The sequence below is a fragment of the Microcaecilia unicolor genome, chromosome 1 (assembly GCF_901765095.1).
Source record: "Microcaecilia unicolor chromosome 1, aMicUni1.1, whole genome shotgun sequence".
NCBI classification, from domain to species: domain Eukaryota; kingdom Metazoa; phylum Chordata; class Amphibia; order Gymnophiona; family Siphonopidae; genus Microcaecilia; species Microcaecilia unicolor.
The window spans coordinates 452,540,181-452,562,370 of NC_044031.1; the positions used below are offsets into that span (position 1 = coordinate 452,540,181).

The 22,190-nt window shown below is 42.6% G+C and overlaps 1 protein-coding gene across 1 annotated transcript in view; it reads right to left on the bottom strand.

Moving 5' to 3' along the window:
* The window catches only part of COLEC12 (collectin subfamily member 12), a 290,441-nt gene extending 269,818 nt beyond the window's left edge, over positions 1–20,623 (bottom strand). The window contains exon 1 of the mRNA XM_030212945.1: positions 20,262–20,623. Coding sequence (XP_030068805.1) covers positions 20,262–20,268 — 7 coding nt within the window. The 5' untranslated portion in view covers positions 20,269–20,623. The remainder of the gene's footprint in view (positions 1–20,261) is intronic.
* Between the last annotated feature and the right edge of the window lie 1,567 nt (positions 20,624–22,190).

The window sequence follows — 22,190 nt, forward strand, 5'->3', positions numbered from 1 at the left end:
CTACTGGAAGGCCCTTTTTACTACACCTTGGTAAAAGGACCCCCCAAGTGATTCCGTCTAAACCAGATAGTTACATTGGGCTCCTTTTTTAAAACGGAGTGTCAGGTTCTCAGGTTCAGAGCCCGCGGGGCTGGGCTCTGGAGCAAACGTGAGCCCTTGGGCTGCTGACGAGCAGCGACAGCAGCAGGCAAAACCCACCAACCAACCCTGGGCAAGCACACCGACACCGGCAGGGACTGCAGGCACCACCCAGCGAGCCGGAACACACGGACTGGAACACTGGACTGGAATTCCCCGGACTGGAGGACACAGGACTGGAACCCCCCAGACTGGAACACTGGATTGGAATCTCCCGGACTGGAGGACACAGGACTGGAACACTGGACTGGAGCACATCGGACTGGTCCACACAGCTTCACCTGCACTTAGCTACTAAGCCCCCCCAGGAGTTGAGCTCCTGGGTTCGAGTAGCTGGCAGGACTTACTGGATACCGGATGACACAGGGACCAGGACTGGAAACAGAAGTGCTCCTAAACCTAAACTGATCTACGTGCTCCCAAGCCCTAAACCAGCAGGAGTGTTCCTAACAGTAAACTGACAAAAGGACTTCCTAAGCCCTATACTAAACAGGAGCTCCTATGCCCTGCTCAAGAAAGGGACTTCCTAAGCCCTAAACTAACAGAGCAGGAAACTAAACACAAAGCTAACACAGGTGCTACTAAGCACCAAGCTACAAGCAGAGCTCTACACTAACAAGCTAAACACAAAATTAACAAGCTACCTAAGCACTGCTCTAGCAAGCTAGATACAAAACTAACAAGGTGCTTCCTAAGCACTACTCTGGCAAGCAACCAGAAGAGCTCCTAGCACTAAAAGGGAAGACAGGGGAGCCACAAGGAAAAAGCAGGGAAGCTAACACATAAGCCAAAAGTGCTTCTAAAGCACCAAACACCAACAGCAAAGACTGCAATGCTCCCAATAGCACAAACACCAGAAGTACTTCTAACAGCAAACTCTGCAGTGTTCCTAACAACACCAAACCCTGAAGTACTTCTATCAGCAACAGAGCTTCCAAAGCCCTACACACAGCAATGCTTCCAAAACCAAGAGGGAAAAGCAGGGGAACCAAAGGAAAAGCAGGAAAGCTAAACACACAGACACCAGTGCACACTGCACTAACACTAACCTGGCCCTTAGCAAAAGCAAGCAGGGAAACTAGACACAAAGTCAGAAGTGCACACTGCACCACCCTACCCAAAGCAAACACCACCGTTGCAAAGGCCCTGAAGGAAACAACACCACTTCCTTATCAAGGCCCTCCCTGATGATGTCACACTCCCTAGACCTAGGCAAAAGCACACTAACCCAGAAAGGCCCAACCCACACCAATGCAACACCGTGAAGCACTTGAAGCCAGTACACCCAAAGAGAGGTAGAGCTAACTCAGTCCACCCACACAGCTGTAGTAAAGTGAAACAATTAACCCCATGCTGCTGGAAGCTGCCAGCACAGAGAGACAGAGCCAGCTCAGACAGGACAGACACAGGAAACAGACGCCAGCTAAGAAGCTGACCACCAGGAAAAAGGTAAGTTTGAGAGGGGTTATGACCACAATCATAACACGGAGCTATCGATTAGAGTGCGCTGAATGCAAAGAAGCCCATTCAGTTCCCATGAGCTTCTTCGCATTCTGTGCATACTGATCGGTAGTGCCGCATTGTAAAAGGAACCCATTATCTGCAGACGTTTTCTCAGGTTCCTCTGAAACAGAAATAATCAGCAGAACATTATCTGCATATAACCTATAGAAAATGGAAACTAAAGATGACACTGGAGCTCATTTCAAAAGAGAAAAAATGTCCAAAAAGTGGCATAAATCTGCATTTGGACATTTTTCTGACAGATCGAAAATGCCCCTCATACTAACAAAAGGTTTGGAGGCAGATGCATCAAAGTCCCAGTAAAGCACCGATCGCTGTTTCCACCTCGGTAAAAATTACATGCTTGCGCAAGCAGAGAGGAGGCGGGCTCTACAGATGCCACAGTTCTCCTCAGCCAACCGGCAGCTGCTATTTCAGCAGTAATGGGAAGGAAACAGCAGTTTCAGCAGTTCCTGACCATCTGTAAAAATGTCATCGTTAAGGTAGGCAGTCCTTTCTATGTATTGCTAGGAAAATGGCTGTGCATCAACTGGAATGCACATTTGAATTGAAATTAGTTAATTATAATAACTGTGCATATCATTTTTGCTAGCTGCTACTGTGATAGGAAAAGAGCTGATAGAACCCTTTTTGTGCATGTCTCACTGAACTCCATGCTCACTAAACCGGCTAGAACCAGCATAAAAATCCACGTTGCTGGCTCGTTAAGTTTTGTGCATCTGGACCTGGATCTTTGTGGAACCCCTGATGCACAAAAAGTGAAAAAGCAATTTGCAATAGAGGTGTGCAGGCCAAAATTTTTCATTTTGTTTAGTTTCCTGTGCCGTTTACAAGAATTTTTGTTTTGTTTTGAAGGTAATGTTGTTAGTGCACACACTTCGTGAATAATGCACTCCTGGCAAATAGTGAGCACTTTGGAAACAGTAAATAGAGTGCAGTCTTCAGAAAGTGAAGAGTACACGCTCTTTCTGAAGAATGCACAATGTCCCCATAATTCAATAAAAGTAATCAAACATTGAATTTGGGCATGCATCCAATTTGCACACATTTTAATTGAAAAATGAACTAATTGGTGCCATAAATTGGCTTTAACACACAATGATTGGCACTAATTAAATTTAATTAGTATTTACATGCATAAATTTAGGTGTAGAATCTGTACCTAAAATTGGAATGGAAATGGGAAGGTCATGGGCATAACGGGGGCATTCCTAGTAGGGTTGCCAACCAGATCCAGATTCGTCCGACAGGGTTGATCCATTCCTAGGCTTACCCCAGTGCATGCAGAGACTTGTAGCCTGGCTTATCTTAGGGAATCCAATGGGGAAATCAGAACCACAAGTCCCTGAATGTAATGGGGTAAGGCCAGGACTGGATCAACCCTGTTGGGTGAATTCTGGATCTAGTTGGTAACCCTAGTTCCTACAATTAACACGCATTGTTATAGAATAACAGGGATACACGCCTAATTTAGACGCATACCATGTTCCAGTTGGTACACATGGCCATGCCTAAAGTTATTCACAAAAGAGAGGGTATTACAGCATACAAGCATACAACAGAAAAACAAGAAGCAACACTGGGCCTTCAAGAATTGCCATCCTTTATTGTGAAAAAAAACCCGACACGGGCCATGCTCCGACGTTATAAGTTTCCCTCCCTTGTGTTTCTCAAACCAAGTAGAATATGCAATTGTGGATTTACAAGTTTTTATTATCAAAAACATATATATATACAGTATCTTCCAGAGCATTATCATTGATTGATGGGGTTGGAACTAAGGGAAAGGTGGAGGGGCATAATTGAATGCGAACGCCTATCTCCATGGGCGTCTATGTCCGAAAACGGGTACGTGAAGAGGCGGGACAGACCGTATTTTCGAAAAAAATGGACGTTTTCCAGCTGGGCGTTTGTTTTTTTTAGCGATAATGGAAACTAAAAACGTCCAGCTCAAAAACGTCCTAATCCGAGCCATTTGGTCATGGGAGGGGCCACGATTCGTAGTACACTCGCCCCCCTGACATGCCAGGACACCAACTGGGCACCCTAGAGGTCAGTGCGGTGGACTTCAGACAACGCTTCCACATGCATAGCTCCCTTACCACGGGTGCTGAGCACCCAACCCCCCTTCCCCAAGACCCACTACCCACAAATGTACAACACTACCATAGCTCTTAGGGGTGAATGGGGCACCTACATGTGGGTACAGTGGGTTTTGGAGGCCTCCCATTTACCAGCACAAGTGTTACAGGTAGGGGGGATGGGCCTGGGTCCACCTGGCTGAAGTGCACTGCGGTACCCACTAAAAGTGCTCCAGGGACCTGCATACATGCAGGCCTCTAGGACTTGTTGCTGCTATATAACATTGGCACAGCAGTTGACACCTGAAGACTAATCTCTCCGAAAACGTCCTTTATTGGAATAAGCACGCTTACTCACAGTTAACTGCAGATCAGAGGTTGTGCCCCACTGGCAACGAGTCTCCCTGGTACTGAGATTAGCAGTAGGTCAGAGCTGGCAGAATGGTGTACAATGCCCTCTTTCAGCCACATTCAAGGTAAGAACTAAGTTCTTTAACGTGGCTAACACGTGAAAGGGATCTAAAACTGTCTTACAAAAATGGCCACTACCTCATGGACTACCGGAAACAAAACAGGGCTCACTCTGACCCAGCAGAGGGAAAAGCACCATGGGAGTAGAGCCTACCAACTACCAACATCGTGAGCATGTGCCTCAAGCTAGTGGAATCACGGAGCACAATACCCTACACCCACCATAATGCATTGCTGATGTGACTCTGCAGTGCCCTTAACAGAAAAGGTGTCACACTCACCCGAGAGCCACATCAGAACCAGGGAAAGGCTGTCACAGGATAGAACACATTCTACTGTCATGGAGGTGGGTACGGCATTTGAGGCTGGCATACAGGCTGGAAAAAAAGTTTGTAAAGTGGGGTTTTTTTTGGTGGGAGGGGGTTAGTGACCACTGGGGGAGTCCGGCGAGGTCATCCCCGATTCCCTCCAGTGGTCATCTAGTCAGTTGGGGCACTTTTTTGGGACTTGTTCGTGAAAATAGGGGTCCAAAAAAGTGACCCAAAATCGCGGTAAAAATGCCTTTTTTTCGATTATCAGCTAAAGACGTCCATCTCTCCTCGGCCGATAACCACGCCCCAGTTCTGCCTTCACCATGCCTCTGACACGCCCCCGTCAACTTTACCCGTTTCTGCGACGGATTGCAGTTGGAAACGCCCAAAATCGGCTTTCGATTATACCAATTTGGGCGCCCACGGGAGAAAAACGCCCATCTCCCGATTTGGGTCGCAATATAGGCGTTTTTCTCTTTCAATTATAAGCAGGATAGTATTCTATTCTGACAGACAGAGATGTTTAACATTCTTGATGATGCATAAAAGCTATACCCAATCGGTTACTGCTGATAATGGGCTACAAAGGTTGTTATTTTTGTCTTTTAATTAGGTAGTCCATCCAGATTGTTCATTTTAATTTAGACAGATTGTGAAGATACACTTTGGTAAGGTAACCCCACCTTTTCCTCATAAAGATATATACATTTAGTACTGCTTGTACACAACTCAAAAATATAATATGTCTTAACACTTATGACACTGTGATACATGTGGTATAAGTCAACACAATATGTTATTATATTATTTTATTTTATTTTTGTATGGAAGCTTTTAATGTGTATATTACGTACATATTGGTTTATGGCAGCTTTTCTCTCTTTTTGTTGTTTCATTATCAACCCTCTAGATTTGTACTGACATTCTTAAATAAGATTTTTGGTCCTTGTTTGTTTTGCTTTGCTTTATGCTCTTAACTTCTATGTATATTATTTAACAGTTGGTTTGAGGATTTGTGTATTTTGTATTTTTTAAATTTTTTATTCCACCATTTTATGAATGTATACATTTGTTTGTAGTCTGTATTTACAATTATATCTTTGTGTTTTTATGTCAGACCCCTGAGGCAGGCGCTTGTGCGCCGAAACACGGCCCGTGTCGGGTCTTTTTCACAATAAAGGATGGCAATTATCTCTTTCTTGAAGGCCCAGTGTTGCTTCTTGTTTTTCTCATGCCTAAAGTTAGGCATGATTCCCAGACATAAGCGCTATTCTATAAACTGCACCTAACTTTAAGCATAGCTTATAGAATAGGGTTTTTTTTTTCAGCGCCAATTTTGTTGGCACCATACAGTGGGGGAAATAAGTATTTGATCCCTTGCTGATTTTGTAAGTTTGCCCACTGACAAAGACATGAGCAGCCCATAATTGAAGGGTAGGTTATTGGTAACAGTGAGAGATAGCACATCACAAATTAAATCCGGAAAATCACATTGTGGAAAGTATATGAATTTATTTGCATTCTGCAGAGGGAAATAAGTATTTAATCCCTCTGGCAAACAAGACCTAATACTTGGTGGCAAAACCCTTGTTGGCAAGCACAGCGGTCAGACGTCTTCTGTAGTTGATGATGAGGTTTGCACACATGTCAGGAGGAATTTTGGTCCACTCCTCTTTGCAGATCATCTCTAAATCATTAAGAGTTCTGGGCTGTCGCTTGGCAACTCGCAGCTTCAGCTCCCTCCATAAGTTTTCAATGGGATTAAGGTCTGGTGACTGGCTAGGCCACTCCATGACCCTAATGTGCTTCTTCCTGAGCCACTCCTTTGTTGCCTTGGCTGTATGTTGTGGGTCATTGTCGTGCTGGAAGACCCAGCCACGACCCATTTTTAAGGCCCTGGCGGAGGGAAGGAGGTTGTCACTCAGAATTGTACGGTACATGGCCCCATCCATTCTCCCATTGATGCGGTGAAGTAGTCCTGTGCCCTTAGCAGAGAAACACCCCCAAAACATAACATTTCCACCTCCATGCTTGACAGTGGGGACGGTGTTCTTTGGGTCATAGGCAGCATTTCTCTTCCTCCAAACACGGCGAGTTGAGTTCATGCCAAAGAGCTCAATTTTTGTCTCATCTGACCACAGCACCTTCTCCCAATCACTCTCGGCATCATCCAGGTGTTCACTGGCAAACTTCAGACGGGCCGTCACATGTGCCTTCCGGAGCAGGGGGACCTTGCGGGCACTGCAGGATTGCAATCCGTTATGTCGTAATGTGTTACCAATGGTTTTCGTGGTGACAGTGGTCCCAGCTGCCTTGAGATCATTGACAAGTTCCCCCCTTGTAGTTGTAGGCTGATTTCTAACCTTCCTCATGATCAAGGATACCCCACGAGGTGAGATTTTGCGTGGAGCCCCAGATCTTTGTCGATTGACAGTCATTTTGTACTTCTTCCATTTTCTTACTATGGCACCAACAGTTGTCTCCTTCTCGCCCAGCGTCTTACTGATGGTTTTGTAGCCCATTCCAGCCTTGTGCAGGTGTATGATCTTGTCCCTGACATCCTTAGACAGCTCCTTGCTCTTGGCCATTTTGTAGAGGTTAGAGTCTGACTGATTCACTGAGTCTGTGGACAGGTGTCTTTCATACAGGTGACCATTGCCGACAGCTGTCTGTCATGCAGGTAACGAGTTGATTTGGAGCATCTACCTGGTCTGTAGGGGCCAGATCTCTTACTGGTTGGTGGGGGATCAAATACTTATTTCCCTCTGCAGAATGCAAATAAATTCATATACTTTCCACAATGTGATTTTCCGGATTTAATTTGTGATGTGCTATCTCTCACTGTTACCAATAACCTACCCTTCAATTATGGGCTGCTCATGTCTTTGTCAGTGGGCAAACTTACAAAATCAGCAAGGGATCAAATACTTATTTCCCCCACTGTATATAGAAGCTAGTGCTGTTTGTGAAGAGTGTGCACTATTTCTGACACAGGGGAAAAAAACTAAATTGGGGTCTTTCCTGTCATTTTGCCTTAAAACCACCATGAAATGACTTGGAAAAAATAGTTTGAGAACTGTATAATTTGACCAAGGATGTTCAATAAAGGTTTTCATGATTATAAAGAAGATAATATTATAACAGGTTGCCTATGTGTAAAAGCCAAGTAGGTGCCTATTTCAAACCTATTTTATAAAGATACATATGGGCACCTAAGTGTCTTTATAAAACAGTAGGGCCAAAGCAACAGAAATCATGTTTACATCGAAGCTGCAGACATTTACACCTGTTTGGGAGCAGGCACAAATGTTTACATGTAAAGTAAACATACACATGTGTATCTGATAAACAATAAGGGCAATGCTAGAGTTTGGTACCAAGATTTAGGTGTTACGTCCCTCACCTGTTCGACGCTCCTCCCGGCTAAGTCATTCCTCAGCTTCGTTCAAGAGGGACAAGGTTCAGTCTTAGGAGGGTCTGTTTCAGTTTCCTAAGTCTGGCAGCCGTCATCCGTATTGGATCAAGGACAGCAGCCATCTTGGCTAGCTCAGGAGGGGGCAGCCATCTTGAAGTAACGAGGTAAGGAAGGAAGCCCATATTTGGATGAAGGCACCTCTGCTGATGGGGGCAGCCATCTTGAATCAGCTGCACATACTTGAGCCTAATTCCTCCATTACTTAAAGGCCTGCCTTCAGTCCTTCGTTGCTTCGGCCTCATATGTTCTGAGGAGTTGCTGTCAGAGTGCTGTTCACTGACTTTCTTCTGTTCCTGTTTTCCTGTGTACTGGACCTTGGCTAGTCTTCTCGGATTACGCTTGTTTGCTGCCTGCCTTGACCCTGGACTGAATTGACTATTCTTTGCCTGTTGGAGTTCTGGTTCTGGACTGTGTCTGTTTCCTGCTATCCTGGTCAGTGGCTGTGCAACCCCGCCGGTTCCAGAAGTCCTGGTGGCTACCTGCAGCTGGGAGCTCAACTCCCAGTGAACGGTGGTCGCTTCCCAGGTGAAGCTAGGGGTTGTCTGGCTGCCTGACCGAGTGCGGTGTCACTCCATCTCTGCCGTGCTCAGTCAGGGCACAGGGGCTCACTACTACCGGGTCATAACATTAGGCAACCCAATGCCATGCGCTTAAATCCAATACTACAATCAACATATTGGCACCACAGTTCCATTACAGAATACCAGCATATGTTAGCATTGGTGCAGTTAAAGTTAGGTGCCAACAGTTATGCCAAGTCAATGGCATTTATAATTGTTGGTGTCCCTGTGCACCCTGAAGTGTGTGTAAGGGAAAGGGGATGGGATTTGATATACCACCTTTCTGTGGTAATAATTAAAGCAGCTTATGTATGTTTGGGGCAATTCTATAGTAAAAGGGCCCCTAAGTGACTTGCACAAAGTCACAAGGAGTTGTAGTGGGAATCTGTGTTCACCGCATTTCAAAAAAGATATAGTTGAATTAGAAAAGGTACAGAGAAGGGCGATGGGATGACTTCCCTATGAGGAAAGGCTAAAGCTGCTAGGGCTCTTCAGCTTGGAGAAAAGACGGCTGAGGGAGGATATGATAGAGGTCTATAAAATAATGAGTGGAGTGGAACAGGTAGACGTGAATCGCTTGATAACTCTTTCCAAAATACTAGGACTAGAGGGCACTCAATGAAGCTAGAACGTAGTACATTTAAAATGAATTGGAGAAAATGTTTCTTCACTCAATGTGTGATTAAACTCTGGAATTCGTTGCCAGAGAATGTAGTAAAAGCAGTATCCCTGTTCTCCGGGTTCTCAAGCCACTGCACTAACTACTAGGCCATTCCTCTGCTGCTATAGTATTCTATAAGGTGCACGCTTATCTCAGAGACATGCCCATGACATGTCCGTAATCCTAAAGATGTCAGTGAGCCACATGTTTGTGGCACTGAAAGATTTGATTTGTTGCTTGTGAATTTGGAACTGTTTCAAGTGGATAGCCTCCTGTTATCAACCTCTGACACAGGCACATATGCCGAAACACAGCCTGTGTCAGGTCTTTGAATAAAGAAGATGCCTACTTAAGCCCTATTCTCTAAAGAAAAGTAAGCATCTACTTTACTTTAGAAAACATTAGCGTAAGAGGTATAACGCGTGCCTACGTTGCAGGTGCAGACAGTTACAGTTGGTCTAAAGCACATGCAAACGCCTCTGACAAAATGTATCAAGTAGGTGCATAAATGATTGTTATTTCATAATGTACTTGTTTACTTGCTAACTTTGTCCATGTTCTACCCAAACTACCCAAGTACCACATATCAGCAAAGTATGAACCAACATAGGAAAGTGTGGACTTTTCCATCAGTCGGTATTTTATAAAAGCCACTTATGCATGCCTGTGGTCACATATATGTATAAATGACTATAAAATACCTGCAAAGTAGGCATGTATATTATTTATTTATTTATTGGGATTTATTAACCGCCTTTATGAAGAGATTCACCCAAGGCGGTGTACTGCAGGTACAGTTTAACATAAAACTTACATTTTTGTTAACAGCATAACAATTGTAAAATGACCAGGTATAAATATAAATACAATAAATGAGGTAAACTTGAAAACAGCAAATGTAATGCTTCTTTAGAGTCCGGAGGGGGCCCGGAGGACTGGAGAAGGGCGTATGCAATCCCTCTGCAAAGAGTAGAAGTAAGGAGGAGGTTGGGAATTACAGACCAGTCAGTCTGACCTCAATGGTGAGAAAACTAATAGAACCACTGCAAAAGCAGAGGATTGTGAGGTTTCTCGAATCCAGTGGATTGCAAGACCCGAGGCAGGTCTTGTCAGACAAATCAGATTGACTTCTTTGACTGGGTGACCAAACTTGCTAAACTACTATCATGTTTTATCATTATCATGTTACCCAAGATCCTTCTGCTATTACTAAATGTATATTTTCTCATATATTTCCACTATTCATGATGTATTGTAAGCCACATTGAGCCTGCAAAGAGGTGGGAAAATGTGGGATACAAATGCAACAAATAAAAATAAATAAATAGATGTGGTGTACTTGGATTTTAACAAAGTCTTTGACATGGTTCTGCAGAGGTGACTGACAAATAAACTGAGTGCCCTCGGTATGGGACCTAAAGTGACTGATTGGGTTAAAAACTGGTTAAATAAAAGGAGACAGAGGGTGGTGACAAATGGAGTTTGCTCTAAAGAAAAGTATGTTATCAGAGGTATACCGCAGGGATACTACTTTTATGAATGTTTTTTTATAAACCACCCAGTTACAGGTGGTATAAATTTTTTTAATAAATAAATAAATCTGTCCTTGGTCCGGCATTTTTTAACATCTTTGTGAGTGATATTGCAGAAGGACTGTCTGGTAAGGTTTGTCTCTTTGCGGATGATACCAAACTCTGTAATAGGATGGACACCCTGGAGAATGTGACTAGCATGAGAAGAAACCTAGCAAAGCTTGGTCCAATAATTGGCAACTAAGATTCAATGCTAAAAAATACAGGGTCATGCACTTGGGTTACAAGAATCCAAGGGAACTGTATAGTATAGGGGGCAGTGGCGTAGCTACGTGGGGCCTGAGGGGGCCGGGGCCCCCGCAGATTCACCCCAGGACCCCCCTCCCGGCGAACCCGCCCCCGCCGCCGCCTACCTTTACTTTTGCTGGCGGGGGATCCCACTCCCCGCCAGCCGACGTCTTCTCAGTTCTTCCTGCACTTCAATTTGTTTGCTGACGTCCTGCACGTAATTATACGTGCAGGACGTCAGACTCAGAGAACAGTTCTGTTCTCTGAGTCTGACGTCCTGCACGTACAACGTGCAGGACGTCAGCAAACAAATTGAAGAGCGGGAAGCGACTAAGAAGAAGACGTCGGCTGGCGGGGAGTGGGATCCCCCGCCAGCAAAAGTAAAGGTAGGCTGCAGCGGCGGCGGGTTCGCGGCGGGAGGGGGGGCGGCAATGTCGGCGGTGGGGGGGCGGCGCCGGGGGGAGGGCTAAAATGTGCCCCCTCCCCCCGGGCTCGGACCCCTCTCCCACGGAAGGCTGGCTACGCCCCTGATAGGGGGTGAAGTACTTTTGTGTACGAAAGAACAGCGAGACTTGAGGTGATCGTATCTGATGATCTTAAGGTGGCCAAACAGGTAGAAAAGGTGACATCAAAGCCAGAAGGCTGTTCGGGAGCATAGGCAGAGGAATGGGCAGCAGGAAAAAAGAGGTGATAGGGCCCTTTATATAAGTCTCTGGTGAGGCCCCATTTAGAATTCTGTGTGCAATTCTAGAGACTGCAACTACAAAAATATATAAACAGGATGGAGTTGGTCAGTGGTCTCTGTCACAAATCATATAGGGAAAGACTTATAGACCTTAACATGTATACTCTGAAAGAAAGGCGGTAGAGATGGGATATGTTGGAGACATTTAAATACTCCATGGCATTAATGTACAGGAGGTGAGCCTTTTTGAGAAAAACTCTGGTATGAGAAGTCATAGGATGAAGTTAAGATGTTACAGACTCGTGAGTAATCTAAGAATATACTTTTTCAGAGAAAGGGTAGTGGACACATGGAATAGCCTCCCAGTGGAGGTAGTGGAGACAAGGACTGTGTCTGAATTTAAGAAAGCATGGGACAGGCACAAGCGATGTCTTAGGCAAAAGAGGAGATAGTCATTATTGAGGATGGGCAGACTGGATGGGCCATTTGACTCTTCTCTACTGTCATGTTTCTAGGTTTCTACTTTTCTATGTTTCTATTCTATCAGAAGCTGTGGTTAGAGGTCATATCTGTTGCTACAATCTTCAAGTCCTGTCCTCCTCGGTTTAGCATAGGAGATTGCTCTGCCCACTGAGCAATATCAGATGCCAACCTGTTACAAAAGAGATGCATTACTGCTCCATAAGACTTATCATTCCATCAGAAGCTGAGGTTAGAGATTGCATCTGTTGCTATCATCTTTAAGTCCTGTCACTATCATCTCCTCGGTGTGGTGTGGGAGATCTCTCTGCCCGCTGAGTGACATCAGACGTTGACTTCTTCTTGAGGCGGCACCTTGCAGTGCCTTGCCTAAGGCAGAAGCTGAAGTCGCGCTCCTTAGCACGCTCCTATGCGCAGCGACTGGCGCAGAGGATGGTGATGCTGTTATTTTCCTTGCTCAGAAGATTGAGGTACTGTTTTTAGTCTCTGCAATTTGATTAAATATGGAATTGGACTTGGAGGTCTAGTAACTATGCTTGCCTACTGCGGTTAGATATTTGAGTCTTCTACTAGGGAATTATAATTGTAGCAACTTTTAAAGTTTCAATTATGTCTTGGCTTAGCGTGTTAATCTTTTTATTGTTATTTACTATAGGTAAAAGTGGGACTTTTACACTTTTTTATCAAATACTCATGCTTTTATTCCATTATGACCAAATCTCTATGATTCATTTGTTAATTCAAATTTAAGCTTATCAATTGTAAAGATCATATAGTGAGAGAGATTCCAGTTCTTATTACCACTAGGAAACCTAGAAATTCTGCTTCTTCATTTCATTGCCGGAAGATAACTTCCAGACAATTAAAGTCTATTGATTTTTCTGCTACTTCACCAGTCATAATTTCCAGTACTCCTATTCCTTGTGTATATATTAATATTCATTCTGTTGTTAATAAGATTTAGATCAGCCATGAATTCATAGAATTTCACCAATATGGTATTCTGTTTTTTATTGGAAACATGGCTTCCCTCCATAGAGGATCCTAGACTGAAATAACTAGGTCCTCTAGGATATAAAATCATGCACATTGCGTGATCAGGTTTCTGAGGAGGAGATTTGATGATGATTTTCAAGTCTTCTTTTAATTATTCTTAGATTTTATTCATTCATCTTCATTGGCGATATTAGCTTGCAATATCTCCGATCACTTTTTTCAAGAATCACTGTTATGTTGTGTTATATTCCTCCAGGAAAGTGGTCTCATGTGGAGAGGGAAATTTTAGAATTTGTGGCAAAACATGCTATCACATATGATTTCACATAATCTACATATCAAAAAAACCTGATAGAGGTCTATAAAGTGAGTGGAGTACAATGGGTAGACATGAATTGCTTGTTTACTCATTCCAAAAACACTAGCACTAGGAGGCATGCAATGCAGCTACAAAGAAGTAAATTTTAAAACAAATCGGAGAAAATATTTTTTCATTCAATGTATAATTAAACTCTGGAATTCGTTGCCAGAGAATGTGGTAAAAGCAGTTAGCTTAGCAGAGTTTATAAAAGGTTTGGATAATTTCCTAAAAGAAAAGTCCATAAGTCATTATTAAGATGGGGAAAATCCACTGCTTATTTCATGGGTAAGCGGCATAAAATGTATTGTACTGTTTTGGGATCTTGCTAGGTACTTCTAACCTGGATTGGACACCGTTAGAAACAGGATGCTAGGCTTGATGGACCTTCAGTCTGCCCCAGTATGGCAACACTTATGTTCTTATGTTCTTATATTCTAACCAATGTAATTCATTAAAGATAGGTGTCACACTATCAAACCGACCCACTCCAGCAATTAATCTGGCCGCTGTATTTATTCTTGGCCAATCCATAGCCTGCCCTCAGTGATTAAAATAAAGCATATGAAACAATTAAAATTAACATACAGTAATATGAAATGAAAAAGGTACAATTAAAACATACATATGTATTTGTATGGTTTATATTGCTTCTTCATTTAGAAGAATGTTTTGGTAATAATTGATCCAAATTGCTTTAGGCATGAATTTGAGGAAATGATCTAGAAATAAAAATAAATGAGTATCAATGGTCTGTGTAACTTAGGTTTTTTTTTTTTACAAAGGCGCACTAGCGTCTTTAGCACATGCTAATGATTATTGCAAGCTAAAAACTAGAGACGTCAACAGGAATATATGGGCGTCTCTCGCATTTAGCGCATGCTTATTTTTAGAGTATGCTAAAAATGCTGGCGCAGCTTTGTAAAAGAATCCCTTGATACCAAAGGGGTCTGTTTACTAAGACATGCTAAAAAGTGGCCAGTGCTCTTCCCAGTGTGGGTCTTTCCTGTGGGTTGGGGCCACTTTTAGCACAGCAGTAAAACGGCCCCATTTTCCACTGTATCTATTAATTGACATGCGCTAATATTTCCCCACAGCAAAGGTGACAAAGATCACACAGATGATACTGAAAGATTAAATCCTTTATTTACATCCACAAACTCGACACGGGCCTGTGTTTCGGCCAAAAGGCCTGCCTCGGGAGTCTCTTATTGGATGGAACTGTAGTGTACAATCTTACTGATGTCCGAAAGTAAACTATTAGCACTATTATTTTCACTCAGAGCTAAACAAGCTCTCGCATGTCACAAATCTCCACTGTTTGAAAAAACAACACAGGGGGAAAAAAACAAAACATCAAGAATCTTCATATTGACCAACTTCTCCGTCCCCCCTCCCACGCGCACCCACCATACCCTAAAAAATGTAGCTTTGATGAGACACCACACACAATATTTATTGAGGGAACCACATGCAGGTGTGTAAGCCTTATTCCCCTTTTGAAGTAGACAAGTCATTGTCTTTTAAAGCTAAGCTAAGCAAAGATTGTCCAAATATGCATTACAGTAGTAATGTGGTAAACATTTTGAAAGGTTCAATGCCAAAGTCTTCCTACTTTTCAACTATCATAACAACCAATGAATTACAAGTTAAGTTTTAACCATTGATACTGGCACACTCACAGATGAAATAGCTGGATGTAGAGGCGATCTTGCCAGGTACTTGTGACCTGGATTGCCCACTGTTGGAAACAGGATATTGGACATCATGGACCTTTGGTCTTTTCCAGTATAGCACTTATCTGTACTAATCTCAACAAACTCATTAACAATGAACTGTTGTGATGCAAAAATATGAGAGGAGCTCAGTATTTATGAATTTGTTGAATGTGAAAAGGTTCCCACAAATCCCCATTTTCACCAAAAAAAAGTGGTAGCCAAAGGATTTTTGATCCTCAGTCCTTTGGGAATGATGTCATTCTTAAACAAAAGAACACTTATTTCACCCCACAGGAGGGACAAAACTACAAGCTGGATAATTACATAGAAAGTTTCAGACATAGGGTTAAATCACAACTCTCCAACAAACTAAAAAGAATTCTGTACAATCTTACGACACCAAAAAAAGATAACTACACCTTTGGCAGTGTAGTTCTCTTTATTTACGAAGTTAACCATATGAAACCTATACCCAGTACTGGTTACTACTTTGAATTTGCAATTGGAACATCTGATTTAATAATAGCTATATTTCTGCATGGATTCATCTATGTTGTATGCTATTGTTTGTTATCAAGCTACCTCAAATTAAAGCAACCTCTTGAGAAACAGGTATAGAAAACAAAATTTTATTGCAGTGTAGTACTATTCTCTTGGAGAAAGCAAACATTTCTTTCTTTCTTTCTTTGGTCATTTATTATCCACTTACAACCTAATAGGAGTATAATAAAAACACTGATATTCATAAAACAAACACAACCAACATAAAACAAAAGCCCCCCAATTCTATACATAGGTCTTAATTTCTGCATGGTTGAAAAGGGGGCGGGGCGTGGGCATTTCTAAAATCTATGCACTTTATTATAGAATACACCTGCTCTGCATCTAATTTAGGTGTCAGGATTTATGCCATGTAAAACATGGCCTAAATGGACGCAGCCAAATTTGGTCACATGGATAGGTGCTCAGCGTATATATACCGTACGGAAATTTAAACCTATTCTATAAAATTTAGGCATACTATAAAGAATACAGCTAGGCGTATTTTTTTACCACGTGGATTTTTCAGGCACCATATATAGAATCTAGCCCAACATGCCTGGTAGACATGCCATTAAAACAACTGCCAGCAAAATAAAATGAACTCTGCATTTATACACCAAAGGCCTGTATAACAAAATGTGACGAGCTATTTCCAAAAGGCTGTGGTCTTACATAAATGCTTCAAAGCAACAGGCAGCTTATTCCAAGACAAAGTACCTGCAACCAAAAAAGATGTCTCCCTTGTATCAGCATTATATATTCTATGCAATGGTGGCACACAAAGCAGTCCCCCCCCCCCCCCCCCCCCCCACACACACACATCAGATCTGAATGGCCTTGCAGGCCGATACAGGTGTAAAGATTGAGACAAATAGGGCTCCTTTTACTAAGGTGCGCTAAAAAGTGTCCTTAGTGCACCTTTACACAGGTCTTTCCCGCACACTAAGGCTGATTTTCCATTTTCTGAATTAATGGCCATGTGCTAAAGTAGCTATTAGCATTCGGCTATTAACAAAAATTTGTGTGTGAGCACTTACAGATACCTATTATGTAAGTGGCAGGGCTTTTTTGAGGGGGTACTTGGGGGCACCTTTTCCATTGTCTGCTAAAATTGACCCATTGTACCCAAGTTTTAATGAAAGAGCTCAGGCTCTACACACCAATTCTGTCTTGTCATAGATTCTGTGACTGGTTGCAGGGGGCCTGGCTGTTGTGGGATGAGTCCCTTAATGATCACCCCACCCCTGAAGGATGGCCTAGCATTTGAGTACCGACACCTTTTTTTGCCATAAAAAAAGGCACTGGTAAGCGGTAAGGACTCACGCTCCGCCCCCCTCTGTCTAAAAATAAAAATTATTTTTAGTCAATGGTTTACACCTCAGTGCATCCCACAGTAAGCCCTTTTTAGCTGCAGTAAGCACGTACTAATGCTTACCACAGCTTAGTAAAGGTAGCCCATAGTAAGACAACTTGTGATTTAAAAAAAAAACAACATGGATTAACAGCAGAACTTTAAATAAGATCCAAAACTGTACCGTTAACCAATACAATCTTTGTAACTCAAGAGTAATATGTTGCTGCTGAGGCACACAAGTCACTAGCTTTGCAGCGGAATTTGGTATCAACCTTAAAACTTTCAGATGAGCAATCCCCAGATAAAGGGGTCCTTTTACTAAGCCATGCTAAAAAGGGGCTGGCGCTGCTGTCAGCGCATGGGTTTACCTTGCGCTGCGGTCACTTTTAGCGAGGCAGTACAATGGCCACATTTGCTGTATCCTCCATTAATGGCCACTTGTTAATTTCCCAATTAGCTCGTGATCATTACTGGGTGGTGTCCTTTCTGCCACCTATTTACTTGCACGCAGGGGCTTGTGGTTCTGATTTCCCCATTGGATTCCCTAAGAAAAGCCAGCCTACAAATCCATGCATGCATTGGGGTAAACCCAGGACTTGATCAACTCTGTCAGGCTAATCTGGATCTAGTTGGCAACTCTAACTGGTAGGAGGACAGGTATACCCATGCTATCTGCTGGGGCATGTAACCTGGCTCCAGGAAGCAGGTATTTGCCCTGTATGCTAAATGCAGGTCAGATGCTGGGCACCCCTTTTGCATTTACCACACAAGCTTTCCACTTATAGCACCTTAGGTTTTGCCCTAAGTTATGGTATTTGCTAAACCCTAGCAGAGAAAGGACAAAATAGGGATGGGCAAATATCCTTCCAATGAGGTCCAGAGCCGAAACTAGAGAGTAAATGGTATATGAACTTTATTAGCAACAACTGTGTCTGGACTTCACATGTATCAGAATAATAACAGACTTGACACGGACCCGTGTTTCGGCACACAGCGCCTGCATCAGGAGTCGTGTAACCTTGCAGGAGTCCTACTGCATCTGCGTTCGTACGACAACTGCACCTTGCAGAAAGGAAAAATCTAAATGCATATGGTAAGAACCACTTTGGTGGCAAACGACAGTTACCTAGCACTGTGCAACAAGGCCGACAAATCATTGCTTCAATAATTCAGCACAGCTGCATTTGCTTTCTGCCCGGGCTGATGAAGCAAAGATCTCAATGACACATGCATGGCCTGCAACAGCCCAGGCAGAGAGCAAATTAATTTTCCAGTAGTGCACAGCCCATTACCATGTGAGCGCCTGTTGACACCTCTTTTGTAGGGTTCACACGCTAACCACACGCTAATCAGCATGTACCAAAGTAGCTGTGCTAACCGATTAGCATAGAACACGCCCACTCTGCGTCCCCAGACCAGCCCCAGCGCTAAAAAATAATTTTTTTTTTAGTGCGTGTGTAGCACACTTCATAGTAACATAGTAGATGATGGCAGAAAAAGACCTGCACAGTCCATCTAGTCTGCCCAACAAGATAAACTCATATGTACTACTTCTTGTGTATACCTTACCTTGATTTGTATCTACCATTTTCAGGACACAGACCGTAGAAGTCTTGCCCAGAACTAGCCCCACCACCTAAACACCAGCCCCGCCTCCCAATCTCGGCTAAGCTTCTGAGGATCCATCCCTTCTGCACAGGATTCCTTTATGTTTATCCCACGCACGCTTGAATTCTGTTACCGTTTTCATCTCCACCACCTCCCGCGGGAGGGCATTCCAAGTATCTACCACTCTCTCCGTGAAAAAATACTTCCTGACATTTTTCTTGAGTCTGCCCCCCTTCACTCTCATATCATGTCCTCTCGTTCTACCGCCCTCCCATCTCCAGAAAAGGGTCATTTGCGGATTAATACCTTTCAAATATTTGAACGTCTGTATCATCGCTTCCCAAACTAACATGGGACACCTGAATGTGTCCCCCAGTAGGCATTTTTAGCTGTAGTTAGCATGCTTTAGTGCTAGTAAAAGGGCCCCATAATTACTTGCAGAAGCAACCCTTCAATTAGCCTGTTTCTCTGGCACCCAATCACCTGTGCGTCACATAACCACACTCAGTCAAAAAGTCTTCATAACTAAATCACATGTGATGCCCCCAGCAAGGTCAGTAGTATAGCATTAAAAATAATAAACACCAATCTGCCTGTAAAGGAAAAAAAAAACTATTCCATTCCAGTTAAAGGGTAGTTCAAATCTTACCAAAATACAGCTAATTACAACCTAGCAGTTTGCTCTTTTTCATGGGGTAATGTGCTTTAATTACTTCAGCCTGTCATCATTACAGTGTGTACATAAGGTGTCCGTTGAACTATCCACTACTCCAGCTGGTTCACAAATGTACCATCACCTTTCAGATTCCTTCTCCATATTACAAGCTTACTAGGCCGACGGTTTTATTTCTGTTGGTTAAGTTGAAAAGCACGTTTCAACTGCCTAACTTTTACGTGAGGTCTGTGCTCTAAACAGATGCAAAGAACAAATATTTTCCAGTTGGTGGATCTTGCAGAGAGAAGGATGCCAAATAAATTTCACAAGCCAATTAAACCTCCACTGGCACCTAATGATTCCCAGATGTTTAAAAGGAGCACCAAACACATCAAGAAACTCCAGCCAAGAATAAAAAAAGTTCTCTTGTTTTTAGAAACAGCAAGCAGGACAGAACAAAATGAAAACAAGAAAAATAGGTGGATGAGAAATGCGTGCTGGAGACAGTAGAATACAAAATCATATTACAACAATCTTCGGAGTACTTTTTTTTTAAAGCGAATAAGTTGATCATTGATTTAACTTTCAAACTTCTTTGGTAATGTATCTAGGCATGTCTCTGCTGTGTGTGTTGTATTAATTACATGTAAGTTTACAAACACACTTATGGATGTACAATGTCTTTCTTCTGCCATTTCTGAAAAAATAGTTTAAATCTATAAAGTGAAAGTTCTGTAAAAGTTACATGCTGGAAAACCCAAAAGAAAAAAAAGGGGAAAAACCAAGCCCCCCCATCAGCCTGAGCTCAGATTCAATGCCTTACCTTTCATGTTGGCAGTAAGGATGATCACAGCGGAAACTTGGACGTGGTTTTACGAAGACTGGAGTTTGAGGTTTTATTGTAGTTCCATGGTAGGTACTGCCAGCTACTGCTTGCAGACTCAAAGTAGATTTGAAGGACAGGGAAATTAGGACAGTTAAGAGCTAAGTAGTTGCAATTTCAAATAACACTCCCCTACATGCAGCCCACAGGATGAGATTATATCTGTTTTACAGACTGCTTTAAAAGTCTAACTATTCCTCTCTCTCCCTCTCTGTCTCTGATTTCAACTGATGCACTGAAAAATTTGTGATGTGGAAGGATGTTTGGGGAGAGGAAGATAACTCCCTCTACTGGCTGCAAACCTCCAAACCCACAAAAATTCCACTAGAGAAAAGTATTCCCGAGTAGGCAAAACAAGCTGTCCATCCACACACTTTGTGGCTGGGTCAGTGCTTGCCACATTGTGCCCTCCCCTTCCCCAACTCCTGGCAGCCCATGGAGTTATATCCAGCAGAGGCTGGAGAAAGGGACCCCAAAGACATGCAGGGACAGAGGGCGGGGATAGTGTTATGAAGACCCCAGGAGGGACTACAGAACTGGGATTCATTAGTCTTCAAAGGGAAAGGAAGTTTGACGCTTGCATTTTAATTTCAACAAGGAATATTTTGTTTTTAATGAAGTGACCTTTATCCACCATGGAGCACAAGCCAGGGTAAGAGCAGAAAGTTGCCCAAGCTGCTTTTAGTATTTTGCTCTTCTGTATAATGGTTGCAAAAAGCTGGGGAGGCCATAACACAAACTATAGAATCACCAACAGGAGCCACCTCAATTAGAGTGAAATGTTTACGGGCCAGACCCAGACTGTTCTGTTTCAGGTTTAGCATGTCTGTGCTTTTGCTACATATTTCTTTAATAACAGAATAAAACAAAAGATTTCCTGCCTCTGCTGTGCAGCGTCTGTCTTTTCTTAATGATTTCACATGCTTTTCCCTGCTGCGTACTGTGTACGGTAATAAATATTTTGTCTAAATTTTCTTGGCTTGCTTAATCAATGTTGTTCCTTAGGGGCCGGTGCACTACGCAAGAACAGTATTGAGCAGGGTGGTCACCACTTAAAGATGTAAGGAAAACTATTTGTATAACTTTATGTGGATTTTCAGCCAACCTACCTGAATGTGCAGTCATAAATTTATATAAATATACAGCATTATTGGTATATCTTTATCAATATAGATTATTCATCTAACGTTAGGTCTGATAGTTCTTTATGCAGACTTAAATGAATAAGTTGTGTGAATAGCAGCTGAGTATTGGCCCCCCCCCCCTGGAACTCCTCAGGCCCCTTCAGAAGTTGGATGGACATATATGGCCAAAACTGACTCATTCACTGTCGGCTGATTTTCAGGCATATTGTATACCCTTCAGTCTTTCTCTCTGCATCTCCTGCTTTTGGAGTGTTGAAATTTCTCAGAGCACCCCTTTCATGCTCCTTGTTTTCTGTATGCCAGCCTTTTTCGGGAAGGAGAGGGAGGAAACTGATCAACAGTTTCAAACAGAAAAAGAATTTAAGAAAGCATTATAAACCTTTCTTTTTGAGCAGTCTTATGGTCTGAAGGTAGCTTAGTAACTGCTGAACAACATGGGTTGTATTATGTATTTGTATAAACCAGGCAGACTTGTGATTTGAGATTTTTTTTATTTGTGTATTGTAGTATGTTCTTTTATTATGTGTGTTTCCTGTACTCTGCTTAGAATTTGAGATAATGCGGAATATAAATATTTATAAGTAAATAAATACATGTCAAACTTGAGACTTGAATTTTTCAAATTATCCTCAGTGGGAGAAATTACAGGGGTATTTTAACCCATGATCTTTCATTAATTTGTGCTTTCATTTTGAATCTTGCACAGGTGCTAAGTATATGTGTC